General features: G+C 33.3%; 1 protein-coding gene across 3 annotated transcripts in view; it reads left to right on the top strand.

Annotated features, from left to right (window-relative positions):
• Nucleotides 1-16,561, top strand: part of LOC123717678 (filamin-B) — a 136,459-nt gene that overhangs the window by 34,115 nt on the left and 85,783 nt on the right. For all 3 annotated transcript variants that reach the window (XM_045673809.1, XM_045673812.1, XM_045673811.1), the window contains exons 3-12: nucleotides 1,041-1,221; nucleotides 1,815-1,914; nucleotides 4,013-4,155; nucleotides 7,083-7,306; nucleotides 10,116-10,257; nucleotides 12,652-12,815; nucleotides 13,375-13,550; nucleotides 13,867-13,979; nucleotides 15,267-15,448; nucleotides 16,261-16,503. In XM_045673809.1, the coding sequence (XP_045529765.1) occupies nucleotides 1,041-1,221; nucleotides 1,815-1,914; nucleotides 4,013-4,155; nucleotides 7,083-7,306; nucleotides 10,116-10,257; nucleotides 12,652-12,815; nucleotides 13,375-13,550; nucleotides 13,867-13,979; nucleotides 15,267-15,448; nucleotides 16,261-16,503 (1,668 nt within the window). The remainder of the gene's footprint in view (nucleotides 1-1,040; nucleotides 1,222-1,814; nucleotides 1,915-4,012; nucleotides 4,156-7,082; nucleotides 7,307-10,115; nucleotides 10,258-12,651; nucleotides 12,816-13,374; nucleotides 13,551-13,866; nucleotides 13,980-15,266; nucleotides 15,449-16,260; nucleotides 16,504-16,561) is intronic.

Genomic DNA, 16,561 nt, shown 5'->3' on the forward strand with positions numbered 1-16,561 from the left:
TTTCGTGGCTTTTGAACCCTTTCAATCATACTAATATCGTTTTTGATATAAGGATCCCAAATGCTGTAAATATACCGTATATTTGCTGTATAAATAAATAGCCTAGATACCGACTGCAGCGCCATCTGCCGGGCTGATTAGTAAACTTAAACAATTCAGGACGAAACTCAAATAAACTCAAACATTCAAACCGGTCCAGCCGTTTAAGAGTTTATGTTGAAATATTTAAACACATTTAATCATGATATAAGTTGTAATACAAATATTGGTCCAAACGTCAAACCTGGTGGTATATGGACCTCTCGCTCCAAGGGATCAATCTCTCCGCCGTATTCTGGAATAGCAGAATAGAACAGTATTCCCGAATAGCAAGTAGATCATGCCCACAAGTCGATAAGCCATGTATTCCGAAGAGATTTGAATCACATCCAGCATGATTAGATCCCACAGGGAAAGTGATAGCACAGCCAACCAAACCTGACGACGTACACTTGCAGATGACGCAAAGAGAGTTGGAAAGACTTATAGCGAGATAAAAGAAGCTGAAGACCGAACGAGATGAAGCTCATGGTGGACGCACTCTGCATCCAGGGGTCTTAGGACATTCAGTCATTAAAAATATACTTTTGATCAGAGAGCCATGTGACATCTCAGCTCGTGCTTCGTGTTACTATGACAATTTTATTTTTAAACGGCTTGAAGTTAAACAGTTTTTTTTATAGAACAACGGCAAACGGGCAGGAGGCTCACCTGGTACCACTGCCCATGAGCACTCTTAATGCCACAGGGCTCGCGAGTGCGATGTCGTCCTTTTAAAAATTGGTACGCTCTTTTCTTAAAGGAAGAATTGGTTTGGAAAAACCAGCATCTTCTTATAATAATTATTTGAGTAGTATGAGCCAACAGAACACGTGCCAAGTTTTGCTAAGTTTTTAAGTTTGTATGGTTTGGCAACAGTAAGACGTATAGGGATGTTACTTAGGTTCAAGTTTCATTAAAATCGGTTAAGTATATTTCTGATTTAATTTTTTTATTTAAAGGTGGTCGACCTGGTCGAAGATTTAACAGATGGGACAGTCCTCTGCTCCTTGGTGGAAGCACTCCAAGGTCGTAGGCTTAAGGGTTGGAGCAAGAATCCAACCAACCAGCACCATCGGTTGGAAAATTGTACAACCGCCTTACAAGCTATTGAAGATGACGGGGTCAAATTGGTTAACATAGGTAATTTTTATTTCTATCACGCCGTTTTGCCGAAGGCAGTGACCACCAAGGTCAAGAATATTCAAAGACATTTATCTGTGGTTACTCCTTGCGCGAGTTATGCAACCAAATATTAGTTAAGTTACATATATATTTTAATTAATCATAAGAAGCGTAAACAATGTAAGCAATCATGGCAGACTTGAAGCCAAAATGAGTAGTTTTTTTCCACACTCCAAAATTGTAATTTAACATTTTCGTTTCCAATAATGTCCAATACCATAAGTGAGTAGATTTGTGATCCCTTAGATAAGCCAAGTTTGTTTTTGTTAGCGTCGCAACCTCACATTTAATAATTTTGTATTAGTTATAAGCTCATATTTTAAATTATTAAAGTCAGTTGTTAACCAGCTTCAATGTGTCATTCGCGTTTCGCGCCATTTTGTCTGATTCTTTTGACATTACACATTTTTACAGATGGTGCAATTAATTAGTTGTTTTTGAATTTGTTAATTTTTCGGTCTTTATCGTTACTTAAAGCTTGTTTTGATGGACATAATATAACATTTTTAAGTTGTTACATTTATGTTTATTGTTAATTCTTTATTTTACAGGAAATGTGGATATTGTCAATGGAAATCTAAAACTAATATTAGGGTTGATATGGTCCCTAATCGTCCGATACCAGATTGGAAAGAGTAAATTCCCACCAAGGTTCGCCTTTATTTTCATTTTATAAAACCATAATAGTGTGATATTATAGCTTTTGCATATGTCTAGTGGTGGTTACAAATTTTCAAGGTATATCATGTATCTATATAAGTTTTTGCTGCCCTTGCCTCAATGTCTAATGACAATTGTCTTGTCCTAGATTATTTTAGAATTCAACAATTTTGTTAAAATTGCCGTTAAATAATTTTTGGCCTTGACTTCTGAGCTCAGAATTATACACCCACTACCAGTAGTAGGACTAAAGTCAAAGTCAAAAATGATTTATTCATATAGGTACACAATATACACTTATGAACGTCAATAAACAAGAAATATACATTAAATGCTTCTAATTTTACATTTACTGCTACTAGAAGAGAAAATCTGCCGCCCTAGAACAACAGCCTACTCTACACTACTACTCTAGCCTAATACAAAGTTAAACAATAGAGCAAACCTCTACGCGTGAACTGAGAGGAGAATTGGCAAAATATATTTTTATAATTCTTCTTACTCACTTTTATACATAATAAATAAAATAAATCAATGGCGATACAACTTTTTTTTAGGCCTGGGCCTCAGATTTCTGTATCTGTTTCATGATTATTGTTTAATCGAATAGGCAAGTAGGTAATCGTCCCTTTGTGACTGACATACGTCGACTTTTTGGGTTTCCTCAGGATGTTTTCCTTCACCGTTCGAGCGAATGTTAAATGCGCTCATAACAAGAAAATCCAGTGGCGCACAGCCGGGGATCGAACCTACGACCTCAGGGGTGAGAGTCGCACGCTGAAGCCTCTAAGCCAACACTGTTACACTTCTCCTTATTTGAATGTTTGATAAGTTTCTCTGACATATTAACAATGATAGTATTGTAGAAAATAATAATTGTACCAAGATGTATATAATAAAAATTGTATATTTTTTTATACAAATCACTGTATGTTATAGTCTTAATTATTATTTAAAAAATATATCTAGATACACGGCAGCAACATTGTTAGCCTGATCCCTGAGGTCATAGGTTCGATCCTCGGCTGTGCAATGGACTTTCATTTTATGTGCGCATTTAACATTCTCTATAACGGTGAAGGAAAACATTAGAAGGAAATCGACTTAACGATAAAAATCGGCGTGTGTCAGGCATACGAGGCTAACATTACTAACTGATATTTGCTTACTAAAATTAACTGTTACCTAATCCGACATTAAACTGCGTCGTTGATTTTTATCGTATTTGTTACAATGAACATATCTAAAATTATACCAGCCTGGTATTTCTTAATTGTTGACAAGTATCAAAATGTCTTTCCTGCCATTTTTTAAATGGATGAATTAGTTATGAAATTTTAAATTTTAACACTTATTAATTTCGACGACAACATTCTTTGTTTGTTTGTCTGGCACGTATATAACGTACGTATTTAGTTCTGTTGATATTCCGACATGGGAACAGACGACATATAACTGGCCATGTGAAAAACATGGATTTTCAAGATTAATGCCACAAACAATTAGCGATTGTAATTATTTTATATGTATTTTATCTATAGAATAACTCGAAGCATTTATTTTAAATGATAGCAGCAAGTAATCTGTCAATGTTATGTCAAATGCCGTGAGGTTACATGAAAAAAGATTAAATTCTAAAGGCGCTATGCACTGAAAGAGAAATTTGCTTTCGTAACAAAAGTATTCTTAAATTTTCTAATTTTCCGCGCAACTTTATAAATTTTATCGTTTCATAAGAATCTTTTCCTGACAATAACAAACACAACAAGATTTTTTTGCGAAATCGGTCAAGTCATTCACGCGTGATGCCGTGGCCAAGGGAAATAGAGATTCTTTTAGATTAAAATCCATAATGAAACTCAGACTGTAAATTTTGCAAAAACAGTTCGATTCAAGTACCGAACGGTTGAAATATTCGTTACCCCAGAGTTGTATCGATAACAACTTTAACAGACATAATTTAAATTATGACGTTATATACAAATTTAACGTCCTATTCCATTGAGCCACTTTTACCTTTTAATAGTCGTTAATCTACTAAATAAAATTACTTATAGGCAGCATTTTCATAGATTATCTTATTTTCCAGGAAGCTTATGTTATCTTGGCTCCAGTCGAGCCTGCCGGAGTGCCGTGTCAGCAATCTTACAACTGATTGGAACAGTGGAGTCCTGCTTTCCGCCTTGCTTGACCATTGCAAGCCGGGAATCTTCCCACATTGGAAGGAATTAAGTGAGTAATATTATTGCAATTGTTAAAATTATGGAATTAATCGTAAAAAGCCGCTTAGGGAGCGTTCAAGTATTACGTAACGAATTTTGGGGGGGGGGTCCTCTTGTAAAACGATACGATACGGGGCGTGGATTAAATTACGCGTTATTGATAATATTATTTTCGAATTTCCAGTACATTACACCACATAACGGTAAGTTTTAGGTATAAAGAGTCACTGGGGGTGATCACGAAACGTTTTACTATTGGATACAATTGGATTGGAATCTCTAAAAATTGCGTGACGTAATACATCAACGCTCCTTTAGCTGTTAAATATTTTCGTTTCATTTTGCGATAACATTTTAACTATTGACATAATGAAAGATACATTATTATTTCCACGTAATACGAAATGATAATGCTCATTTTGAATTTGGAGCAGTCCACTCACACTCCGACGCTCTTACAACTTGATTACTAACATTGATAAAAATATTGATATTTTAAACAATATTCCAAAATACCGAAACTTTGTTTATAATGCTCTTAATGAAGTTGAGTTTGCATTTAGTTTTAGTTATCTATTTTTGTGTTTTTATTTTTGAAGTGAAACTTCTTTATCGGCGTTGGACAAAAAATATCGTCACATTTTTGGGTTACGCGTCTCATATTTCCGTTACGTGCCACCTTTTTCTTGTCCTTACCACGGCTGGTTCGAAGGGATTTGAAGAGATTTGAGATTTGAATAACAAAAACATATGATAACGATAACAATGATAGTAATAATTATATTATAATATGTGAAATTCTAGTAATAATCTTAGTAGTAATAAGGTAACATGGAATAATTGTATTATTTGTATTCATATCTATGATAAGAAAAGCCTTTTGTTAAACTTTATCTTATTTAACTTTATTGAACCAATTTCTGTAAAGTTGCATATAGTAGATCATTTTTCGAAGAATAAGGTCATAAAGAAGTTTCACTTGTTACGTGTGTACACTAGATACACATTTTATTTTTATTTTGTGTTTGCTTGTTGAACTGTTTGCCGTTTTAGCTTGCTTCCGTATATAAGTGATGTTTATGTGTACAATATTTCGAATGTCATTTTCTTGTATACTTGTATGCAATATGCATACACGTATTAGAACTTCTAAATAAATTACGAAACACTTTATTTACTCGGACACTAATACTTGTGGAATACTGCTTAACAAGAAACAAACAAAACATTTATGATTTGGACTTTAAACTCAAACAACAACAAACATTGATAATTCGTAAATACCCTTACTTAAATTATAATTAAGAGTATAATAACATTAAAATTATAAAATTATAAATTGTGTAAACCAAGCGCGAAGCTAAGGGGCAACCTTTCTCAGAGAGCTTTGTAGTTTTTTTAACCTCCTTAGAATGTGTTGCAAATGATTTAATAAACATCTGAATACCACAAAGATTATACCAACTTTTATAACAGAACATTATATAATAATCAGGTTATCATTATTATAAATACATCGTTATTATAAATACATACATCACCAATTACATATCAAAAGTTTGACAGCTGACACTACGAAATCCCAAAAAAAAACTTTAAAAATTACTTTAATTAATGACTACTACAATAATTGAAACTAAACTGAATATGACTATTCAATCGGCCTGATCATACATATATATATATATCAAAATTCTATATTATAGACGTATTACTTATTGATCGAATCAAGGCTATTAGTGGTTTTTTTTAAGAAATTACTGTTGGTTTTAAGGACCTTTACAGTTCAGCTCGGTAGCTTAGCTCGGCGGGAATGGGACAATAGGTGATATTTTGTTTTGTATAGAAGTAATTTGAATAGAATATCGCTGTTGGCCTCAAGGGCCTTTACAGCCTAGCTCGGGCTGTTTTGGCGAGCGTAGCTCGACCTGAATGGGCGTTTTTCCAGAGTCGCTGGAAAACGTCTTACAGGAGACTCTGTGTTGTGACTATTGGTATTTATACTATTTATTTTTTGGCTGTAGGTATTACTTATGCGGGTCAAAGTGAGTATAATGGATATATAACACGCACTACTATACAATATTTTGTAATAAATATAATCTATATAACTCAGGTAAAATCAGCGCTCTGATAAATTTTAATTTTGAGATGTCTATATTTTTTTGCTTTTCTCTTGCGTTAAATCATTTTAGGTCGCATTGTCTATACATAGTTTATCAAAAACTTCCTTTACGTCTAAACATTCTTTACGAACAGCTTTTCAATCCCAAATCCGGATTAGGCGATATTTTTTTTCCTATTTGCAAACTATTACACGATAAGCCGATAAAGACAGTTATTTTTCCAATAAATAGGGATAATAATATTTCTTTTAGCCGTTTCGTATGTAACGTCTACCTGCAAGTACTTATGTCTCTTTTCATTCAGCGTAAATAGAATTTGTCAGAAAGAGAGGAAAGTGTGCTTTAAGGGGGTAACTTTTGTTATAAAGCGTTAGTTTAAGCGTTTGTTTGTTCACGTTAATATAAAACATTACAAGTTTAAATTTTGGTGTTGGATTGAAGAATTTCGAATTTACGTGGCTCAAATCGTTGGGCACAGTTAAGCACATTTCAACTCTTCAATTTCCCTACATAAACTCATAAGTTTATTTAAAAAACTCAATCTCCTTCTCGACCACTCAATATATAAGAATGCTAGTTGTTAGATTTTTTTCATTTGTTACCGGGTCTTCATTATAAATAATTTGAAAATTAATAAAGTTTTGATTACTCTGGAATAATGTAGCAGGAATCTAATATATTTTGATTTCGCCTTTATGTATGTTTACACACATAAAGACGAAATTAATTAAATTTTAACTGAATTGTTTAGATAACTGAACTTGTTTTTATATCAGAAATCAGTTACACTCTAGAAAAAAAATTCTTTCAGATCGTCACGAAGCTGTCGAAAACTGTCGGAGAGCCATGAAACTAGCCCACCGGGAGTTGCAAGTACCAATGGTGTTGGAACCAGAGTACTTGGCTTCGCCCTGGCTGGATGAATTGTCTGGTATGACATATCTGTCATATTTCATGAAACCAGATTCGTCAGGAATGAAATCCACCTTGGACTGGGTTAATTCAAGATTGGAGAGACCCATATCTAACTTTACGGTAAGTTAATCAATTGTCAACTGTCATTTGTCATCTGTCAAATATACAGTGCAAAAGTGGTCAAAATAACTAAGAACGTCATTTGTTTGTTTTTGTGTAACCACTCTATGGAACATTTTTTAAATGTAAATAGGTGATCACTAAGCCACCAATGTATGTATGTAGTTTGTACTCAGTTTCCGCACTTAGACGCCCATTAGACCGTTGTGCGTAAAGTCCTGGCTAATTAAGCCATCTTAAAGCCACAAGATAGACTTCAGTGACCAATACAAAACTATAAGTGTTTTGCTAGAAATCAATACCTGAAGGTTCGCTGTATAATCTCGGCTAGAATTTTCCTTTGGAAAAGGTCACATATACAAAGCACTCTGTGAACTGACAAAAAAGCTTTGTGCCAAAGGTTTTGTAGCGCTGTATGGTTATGTTCAAATAAAGTACTTTGTTTGATGCTGGGTAACAGCTGGATTAAATTATTTAAAACATGTGCTTATAACTAAGATAACATTCATTAGTAGTTGTTCGATAGATTAACAAAAACTGACTTGAATCTAAATGACACTTATAAATTACAATTTAAGAGTCTGGTAGAATCTAAAGGGCTCATTTTGGCTTCAAGCGTGCGATCGCTTAACTTGTTTACGCGTCTTAATTTTTAGCTAATATATACCTTAACTAATGTCAGGTTACATAGCTGTGTAATATAGTCTGTGCTACAGATTATCAAATCGTTAGTTTGTAGATCTATTAATATTGGCAAATCAAGTAAACCACATAACGGTTTTGAACTAATTTGACTTTGATGTTATTAAATTATAATGACAATGGCAGCTGATACCAGCGCAAATATTTGTCGGATAAATATCATAACTCCATTGATATTGACATCGTCATTAGCGTTTAGTGTACGAGCACAGAAGACACAAATCGTACAATTAATTTAGATTCACTCTAACACTACAAATAATACTTTAAATTATAACGATCGACCACAAAACACAGACCCAACTCGGTCTACCGTCTCATCACCACAATGATCCACTGAAAACTCAATCAGTACTGTCCTGCGTTCCCTGAACGTCCAAAATCCAGATGACGCCCCGACGCGACTAGAGGCATATCCTCGTACTTGAACAATATTCGTGCTTTTAATCGGTAAATAATGATTCTTAATTATTATAAAACAGTTAAATAATCATAAAAGTAAATCGGATCAAAATATATTATGTCTAGAAGTAATAGAAGGAATCTCAATCATTAACAAAATCAACTGTCAATTGACTCGATAATAACGTTTCGTTCCCTGACTTATCTACGTATGATAATGATGTTTTCAACCACAATTTGAAGCATCACACCATAGCATTAGTTTCCGTAAAAGATTTACCATTCATCATCTAAGTAGATTAAATTTACACCATAAATACCGAACCACTTAGTAAGTTCGAGAGATTAATTGTTTTGTTTGTATCAAACATAATAAATGTAGTCTTGTTTTTCAATGAGATTTTATTATTATAATCTAAAATGGTTTGTTCCGAGTATATTTTTAAAATCTTGAATCATTTATTCATGCTACATACGTATAGTTTGTATTTACTCTTCTTAACGTACAAAGTAATAATACATATTAAAAAGCAAATTATAACAAATTTAAAAAGTTTGGTCCCTATGGACAACGCTGACATTTCCTCGCTGTAATAGTTAATAGTAATTAACACACACATATTTTTCAATGTTCATGTCAATGTGCCTTCGAATTTAAAAATCGTGTTGATATAATAATAATAAAGCCCGTTTATTTCTAATATATAAAATAGTTACAATAATAGACAGGTTCAATTTGTTTTATAAAGTATTTTTGGTACTCAGAATCCTAGCTTTCCTTAGTACCATTTATTGGAGCCCTTCACGGTTCCTCCTCCAGATATTTACAAATTTCTTTATCCATGGCTTTCTGTCTCCATTTGCCTCTTGGGTGCCCTCTTCCCTTACTACCATATAGTTGTCTTTAAATTCCATATTTTTTCTGCGTATTTTGCTATATGGCCCGCCCATTGCCAATTGTTTTTGACATACGGGAGTCACACAAGCGTTTAGTCTCGATTCTGATATCCCAACTTTTTTGATTTAGCACACAATTGACACAACATCAATGACCTAATATTAAAGAAATGTTTGTTTCAAAAACTGAAGCACCAAGATACGTTGTTCGAATAGTATTCTTGTAGTAAAACACAATTATACCATATTCATGCCAATAAACGATTACTATTTCAATGATTTAAAAGCTGAAAAATATAGATATGTTTACGCACAACTGACCTGTTAAGAGTCTAAGTGCGGAAACTGAGTCCACAAACATACATAAATATATGTTAATACGACAAATATTGTAGAATAAAACGTAGGTAATATTTAACAAAATTTTCGAGTTTTCGAGAGTTAAAACACTACTTAATAATAATCCTTTGGCGTTACAACGCTAAATGACAAGACATATTTCTCTAACAAAGAAACAAATGCTATTCCTTCTGTCTGATAAGTCGTCGATTTTTGGATTTAAAATATGCAGGTTTCTTCGTGATTTCCTTCACCGTACTAGCGAGTATAAATGCGCACACGGACAGAAAGTACATAAGTACACAGTCGGGGCTCGAACCGACGACCTCAAAGATGCTCTCTGCATTACTTTTGCTTGCTCTTAAAATACCACAATTTAGTAACACTTACAATAGTTTTTATTATTATGATAAATAAAAAATATAAATTAATACATTTGAGAAATGTAATTCATTTGTTACGCTTTTAGACGGACTGGAACGACGGACATGTGGCGAACGAACTGGTGAGGTCCATGGGAGGTCCTGCTCCTCCAGCCAGTAAGCTCCGCAGAGACCCAGCCCGTTGGGAGGAGAACAACCAAATGGCTATAGATGCTGCAAAAAAGCTTGGTATGTATTGTCTCGAGAAAAATAAATAAATCAACACTACAACCTTATTAGATCTGCACCTCAGATTTCTCAATCGATTTTTTTGGGTCGAAGGCAAACCGATGCTCACGATGTTTACCTTCACCGTCCGAACGAATGTTAAATGCGCACATAGAAAGTCCATTGGTGCACAGCTAGGGATTGAACCTACGACCAACACTTCACGTAATACTTATGACAAGAAAAAACAGATTCTAAATAAAATAATGGAGAACTAGCAGAAATCTTTTTCTTTCTTAAATCGCCGATGATCTGGTACCCAAGCCAAGTCGAGGGAAAAAGCGGCACTGCACCATCCTTTTCTCTAAACAGTTCAGGCCACTTTCGACCTTCGGCCTTTAACTCTCTTGTGGATGAAACTTGTAGCCAGACTTTTTATTTATATTGAATTTTCAAGAATTATAACTAGGTTCGTAATTTTGTCACTCACTGACTGATCGATCATCAAAACCCTGGCGGACATAGAGGTTTCAAGAATTCAAATTTTGCATACTAAATACTGTTTACAGTATAAACGAAGCATTTTACAAATGACACATATTATAAGTGTACACGCGTAAGAAGTGAAACTTCTTTATGACCTTATTTTTCGAAAAATGATTTACTATATGCAACTTTACAGAAATTAGTTAAATTAGATAAAGTTTAACAAAAGGCCTTTATTATCATAGACATGAATACAATTATTTCATCTTACCTTATTAATACTAAGATTACAAAGTTTACAAAATTTTAGTAATTTTAATAGAATTATTACTACCAATGTTATCGTTATTATATATTTTTATTGTTAATGGCTACGAATCTCTTCGAATCAACCGTAGTAGGGAGAAGAAAAAGATGGCGCGTAACGGTAAAATGTGATGCGTAACCGAAAAATATGGTGTTTTTTTTTAAAACACCGATAAAATAGTTTCGCTTCAATAAAATTGTTTATTGCGATGACTGGGCGTCAAGTTCAGTTTCAATAATTTTTAATATTGATATGGTCGTTATGAGATGTCGTTAGGTTTGCTAATCACGTAATAACTTAAGACAGCGGGACTAAATAAATTAACCGACTTGTTGTTACATGGATCTTACAACTTTTTACGGTAGAATAACGGTTTTGAGATGTGCTAGTTGTACAAGATTTGTTTAAGACATAAGACAACATTTATTACTAACGAAACACACAACGAATTATGGAAAGAAAAAAAGGAATAAACTAAATTTTAAGGGTGTATTGTGGTTGACAGCTCTAGCCATTCTGCCAGAGACCTAAAGTTAGTTTGCGCTAAACAATAAAAATAATGTTAAAATAATAATAGTAAAAATAAACAGTATAACTATAGAAGTGTTGGAAGTCTTGTGTGTCAAAGTATATAGAAAATGAAAATGTGTATGTGTACTAGTGTACACACGTAAGAAGTGAAACTTCTTTATGACCTTATTCTTCGAAAAATGATATACTATATACAACTTTACACATATTAGTTAAATAAAGTTAAATTAGATAATGTTTAGCAAAATGCTTTTATTATCATAGATATGAATATAAATAATAAAATTATTACATTTTACCTTATTACTACTAAGTTTATTACAGAATTTCATTAATTGTAATAGATTTATTACTATCATTGTCATCGTTATTATATATTTCTGTTATTAATGGCTTGGAAACTCCTCGAATTAACCGTGGTAGGGACAAGAAAAAGATGGCTCGTAACGGAAAAATGTGACGCGTAACCCAAAAATGTGACTGTATTTTTTTCCAACGCCGATAAAGAAGTTTCTCTTGAAAAATAATTGTTATTAAAACTACTATAAGATATATATAAATAAATATTTTTGGCCGGTTTTAAAATACTTATTGCTGCAACCATTACCGTGGACCACAGGACAAGGAATAAATAATGTTTTATGTAAATGGCATGTATAAATGGCCACTACACACATTATTATTGACACAATTTCTTAATTATTAATAATGCTTTCGTAGAATATATGTAATTATTATTTATAAATTAAAATAAATAATGTAATAAACATAAAAAAGTTTATTCAATTCCTACTAAGTGGACTTCTGTCTTAAAATATTACGTGATTAGATAACCTAACATCTTACAGTGACCACATCAATATTAAAAATCTTTTATGTTTTAAATAAATAGATTGGGCCATCGCACTCAACAATCTAAATATATGTATTACAAGTGGGAAACATTGTTTCAGTATCCCTTTCCGTCTGACCCTCAAGAAAGAAGGAACAAACTTGAATCTTTTTAATTTTTTACAGGCTAGCATTAAATTGGATAAATATAATTGGTATATTATTAAAATTAAGTATACCAGGATAACATATAATTGCAGGAGTTCAGCCAGTATTATCAGCGAAGGACATGAGTCAAAGCGACGTGGAGCACTTAGGTGTAATGGCTTGGGCAACGCAATTCCGGAATATTCCACCGAGGCCGCCCGTCCACGACATGTTGCGGGTTGCGCTCGATTCCACTTCGGGGAGAGTGGGAGAACCTGTGAGTAGATTTTTCTTCGCATCTTGGAGATTAACTCATTTATTTCAGATGAGACTAGCAGGATAAATTGCTTGTATTATATTGTTAAGGTAGTTTATATTGACTGGATTAGCCGAGTTAAATACTCGATCATAAATCGTTTTTGGGAAGAAATTTTTAACTTTTAAAGGGCGCTGTCGCCCTTCTCCACAATTCTATATTTTTACTGTTTTCTGTAACTGCCTGGAAAAGTTAGCTTTATTGTTATTTATAGTTAATTGTGTGAAAAACATCCAGCCATACATCTTGAATTTTATATACTGATGCGCCGACCGATGACAAGCTTTTATAAATAAAATAACATTTTTTTTATATTAATCAAATAAAATGATTATTAGTTATCAAAACAATCAAGTATACAATTATATAATCCTACATAATAAAAATAATAAATAAAAAGTTGGTTCCTGTGGCAGTGTACCTTTAACGCTGGCAGTATTTCTTCAGCACGCAAGAGCACCAGCCCTGGTCACCGGTACCTATAAAATCGACATTGGTTAAAAGTAAAATTCAATTTCAGACATATATAAAAGTCCAGAGCATATCAAAAGACTTGTCGATGTCGGATGTAAATGTGTTAATTGTGAATCCACTTGAGCAAGAATCCAGGTTAAAGCTCGATTCGAGAGGCGCCGGAGAATTCGTACCTGAGCACGCTGGCATGCACGAGATAGTTCTCGTTGTTGATGATATACGGTTGGTATTTTTTTTTACTCTTCAAAAATGCAGCTAGAGTTTAACATTTTAGATTTAAATTGGTGTAGATTTGTCAAACTCAAACTCAAAATAACTTAGTAAAAGGCTTTATTGATTAATTTACGTTTTACGAAAGTTTTATAAGGCAACTCCTTATGTAGTAATTTTATTTTTGGAGCCTGCTGCCCGTTTGCTCACTGTTCTATAAAAAACATTTTTGTATTTATTTCGATACAATTGATAACAAAAAAATAACGCTTACCGACAATTTTTTATTAAAAGGTCGTGATTGAAAAACTCTAAAATATTTTTACAGTGTGGATGGGAGATATTTCTTCAGAGTACTTCCAAGATTGGTGTCGGTCCCGCCTCCTGGTATGGCTCCTTGCGCAGCTGGGAGCCTGGTAGAAGTGTTGGTTAGCGCGACAGGTAACTTTATAGTAAATTTAAACTCTAACAATATTGTTTTTTTTTACATATTAAACAATGACGTGATAGTGGCTTTTACTTTCTTCATATATATACTAACGTTTTAAACTATTAATTTGTGCGTGTACTAGTGTACACACGTAAGAAGTGAAACTTCTCTATGACCTTATTTTTCATAAAAATGATCTACTGTATGAAACTTTACAGAAATTGGTTCAATAAAGTTAAATGAGATAAAGTTTAACAAAAGGCTTCTATTATCATAGACATGAATACAAATAATACAATTAGTTCATTTTACCTTATTACTACTAATGTTATTACAGAATTTGCTACTATCATTGTTAAACGACATGCTATACCTACTCCGCTGGAGAAAGTACTTTTCGAATCAACCGTGGTATGGACGAGAAAAAGATGAAGCGTAACCGAAAATTGTGACGCGTAACCAAAAAATGTGACAGTAAATTTATTTCCAACGCCGATAAAGAAGTTTCACTTCACTTAAAAATTCATTGATTAATTTTATACCTATTATTTACAATAATTCATTATATTTTCGGCTTTTTTAATTAATCAATCTGTCAATAATTCTTAGAAATCCAATATATCATAACATCTTTATCGACTCAAAACTTATCAAACCTTTGACAGTTATCTCTTTTCTAATATTTAATTCGTACGTACATTAAACCACTTCTAAAGGGGAAAAAATCAATTCAAACCCGATTCTGAGATTAGCCTGGAGATTACCGAACGTTATAGTCCACTGCAGTGTTATACTTTCAGGAAGGTGATTAGATTTAAAGGCGATGTGCCTTTATAGGGAGAGTATTTGGACCATATATTTTGACAACAATTATAAATAACTTAACTGTGCTTATAATTATGACAAAATGATAATTATTATGACATTTGCATTTCATATGTCAAATTGTGGCGATTTTTATAATTATTTTACTGAATGTTCCACTTTGTTTCCAAATAAACAATTTTTTATAATTATTAACAGAGATAGTAGGAAAAAAATACTGTTTTGCACAGTAATTATCATGTAGGTTTCGATTCTATGATCATAATATATACATGTATGCTAGGTTAATAGCTGATAATATAGCTTTATCGTTGCATTTAAATCGGTCGCTACATTTTGAACTCATATATATAAAATATATTTCTCTGTATTTTTTCAGTCCTGATTTTCTTATATTATCGCTGTGATAACTGCTAACTTTTCAATAACAACCAAAACATTCCATATGATTATTAAAACGACTCGGTTTCCAGGTGCCCCACGTCGCCAAGATATTGACGTGACAGCTCATTCACCAAGTGGCAGAGCTGTCCCATTAGAAGCCAGGCACCCTCCGGCTTCAGCGGCTGGCACCACAGCATCCAGCGCCACCTTCCAGCCCGATGAAGCTGGCACATGGACCATTGCTATTACGTACAAGGGCAAGCATATCCAGGTAAGTTAGGTTTTCTAATGGCATAATATAGAAACTATCTGCCACCATTATTAGTCATGTCACTTAAATAATTTTGATGGCCGCAGTAACAAAAGAAAAATAAATTATTTTTATAAATTAAAATAAAACTATGTTTCGCTAAAAATAAATTACATGTACATGATATAACAATTGCTATATAAAACGAACTATTGTTGATCAATACGAATATTTGTCTTTAAGCATAGGACAGTTTGAGAAGATGTTGTTTTGAAGAAGGTTACTAGTGAAAGTATAAAGTTGTAACTAGGTATATGCTTTTCGTTTCCGAAAATATACAAAATACAAACATCCAATCCATCCAATCCAATTCAAACAATCAATCCATTTACATAACACGAATTATTTGACTAATTCGCCAAACTATGTTACAATACAATTTGTGAAGATGTTGATAATTTCCACCTTACCAAAGAGGGTGTGAGAAAATATTGTCGCGGGAAGACTTTGACTTTAGCAGTAGTTATACTTTCTTTTTTCTTTAATTTATTAACTTGTAGTTTGTTTAATGTTTAATATAAGTTATTCTTGTCTATTAAAGTACTTCATTGATTTTGCTTTGTATAATGTCAAAGTGTTTTCTTTTATGGTATATTTTTACCTTAAAATTATCCTTTAGCTGATCACCTACTTGCCTAAAAAAACAAATGCTCGCTGATTTTCAGAGGTCAGACCTGAAAGGTTGTAGCGCCACTGGCTTATGTAATACTACAAAATAATATTTTTTTATAGTTTCAAATCTGTTTGAATAACTTCATTATTTGAATACACAGGGAGGTCCATTTACATGTGAAGTATTCGACCCAGCGGGTGTGCGGCTCAGCCCCGGTGCGCTAGAAGGCGCCGATGCCCTAAAGCCACACTCCTTCGAATTGGACACAAGTGGGTGCGGTGTCAAAGGTGACCTACAACTCGACATAGTGCATGACAAGCGCAGTGTGATGTGTGCCCTTGAGAAGTTATCGCCGACTAAATACAGGGCGACGTTCATGCCGAAAGCTACGGGGAAACATAGGGTAATGTTTGCCAATATTTACAAATAATAATACAGGGAATTGTAATCACTATGACGGT

This window comes from Pieris brassicae, chromosome 13, assembly GCF_905147105.1.
Source record: "Pieris brassicae chromosome 13, ilPieBrab1.1, whole genome shotgun sequence".
NCBI classification, from domain to species: Eukaryota; Metazoa; Arthropoda; class Insecta; order Lepidoptera; family Pieridae; genus Pieris; species Pieris brassicae.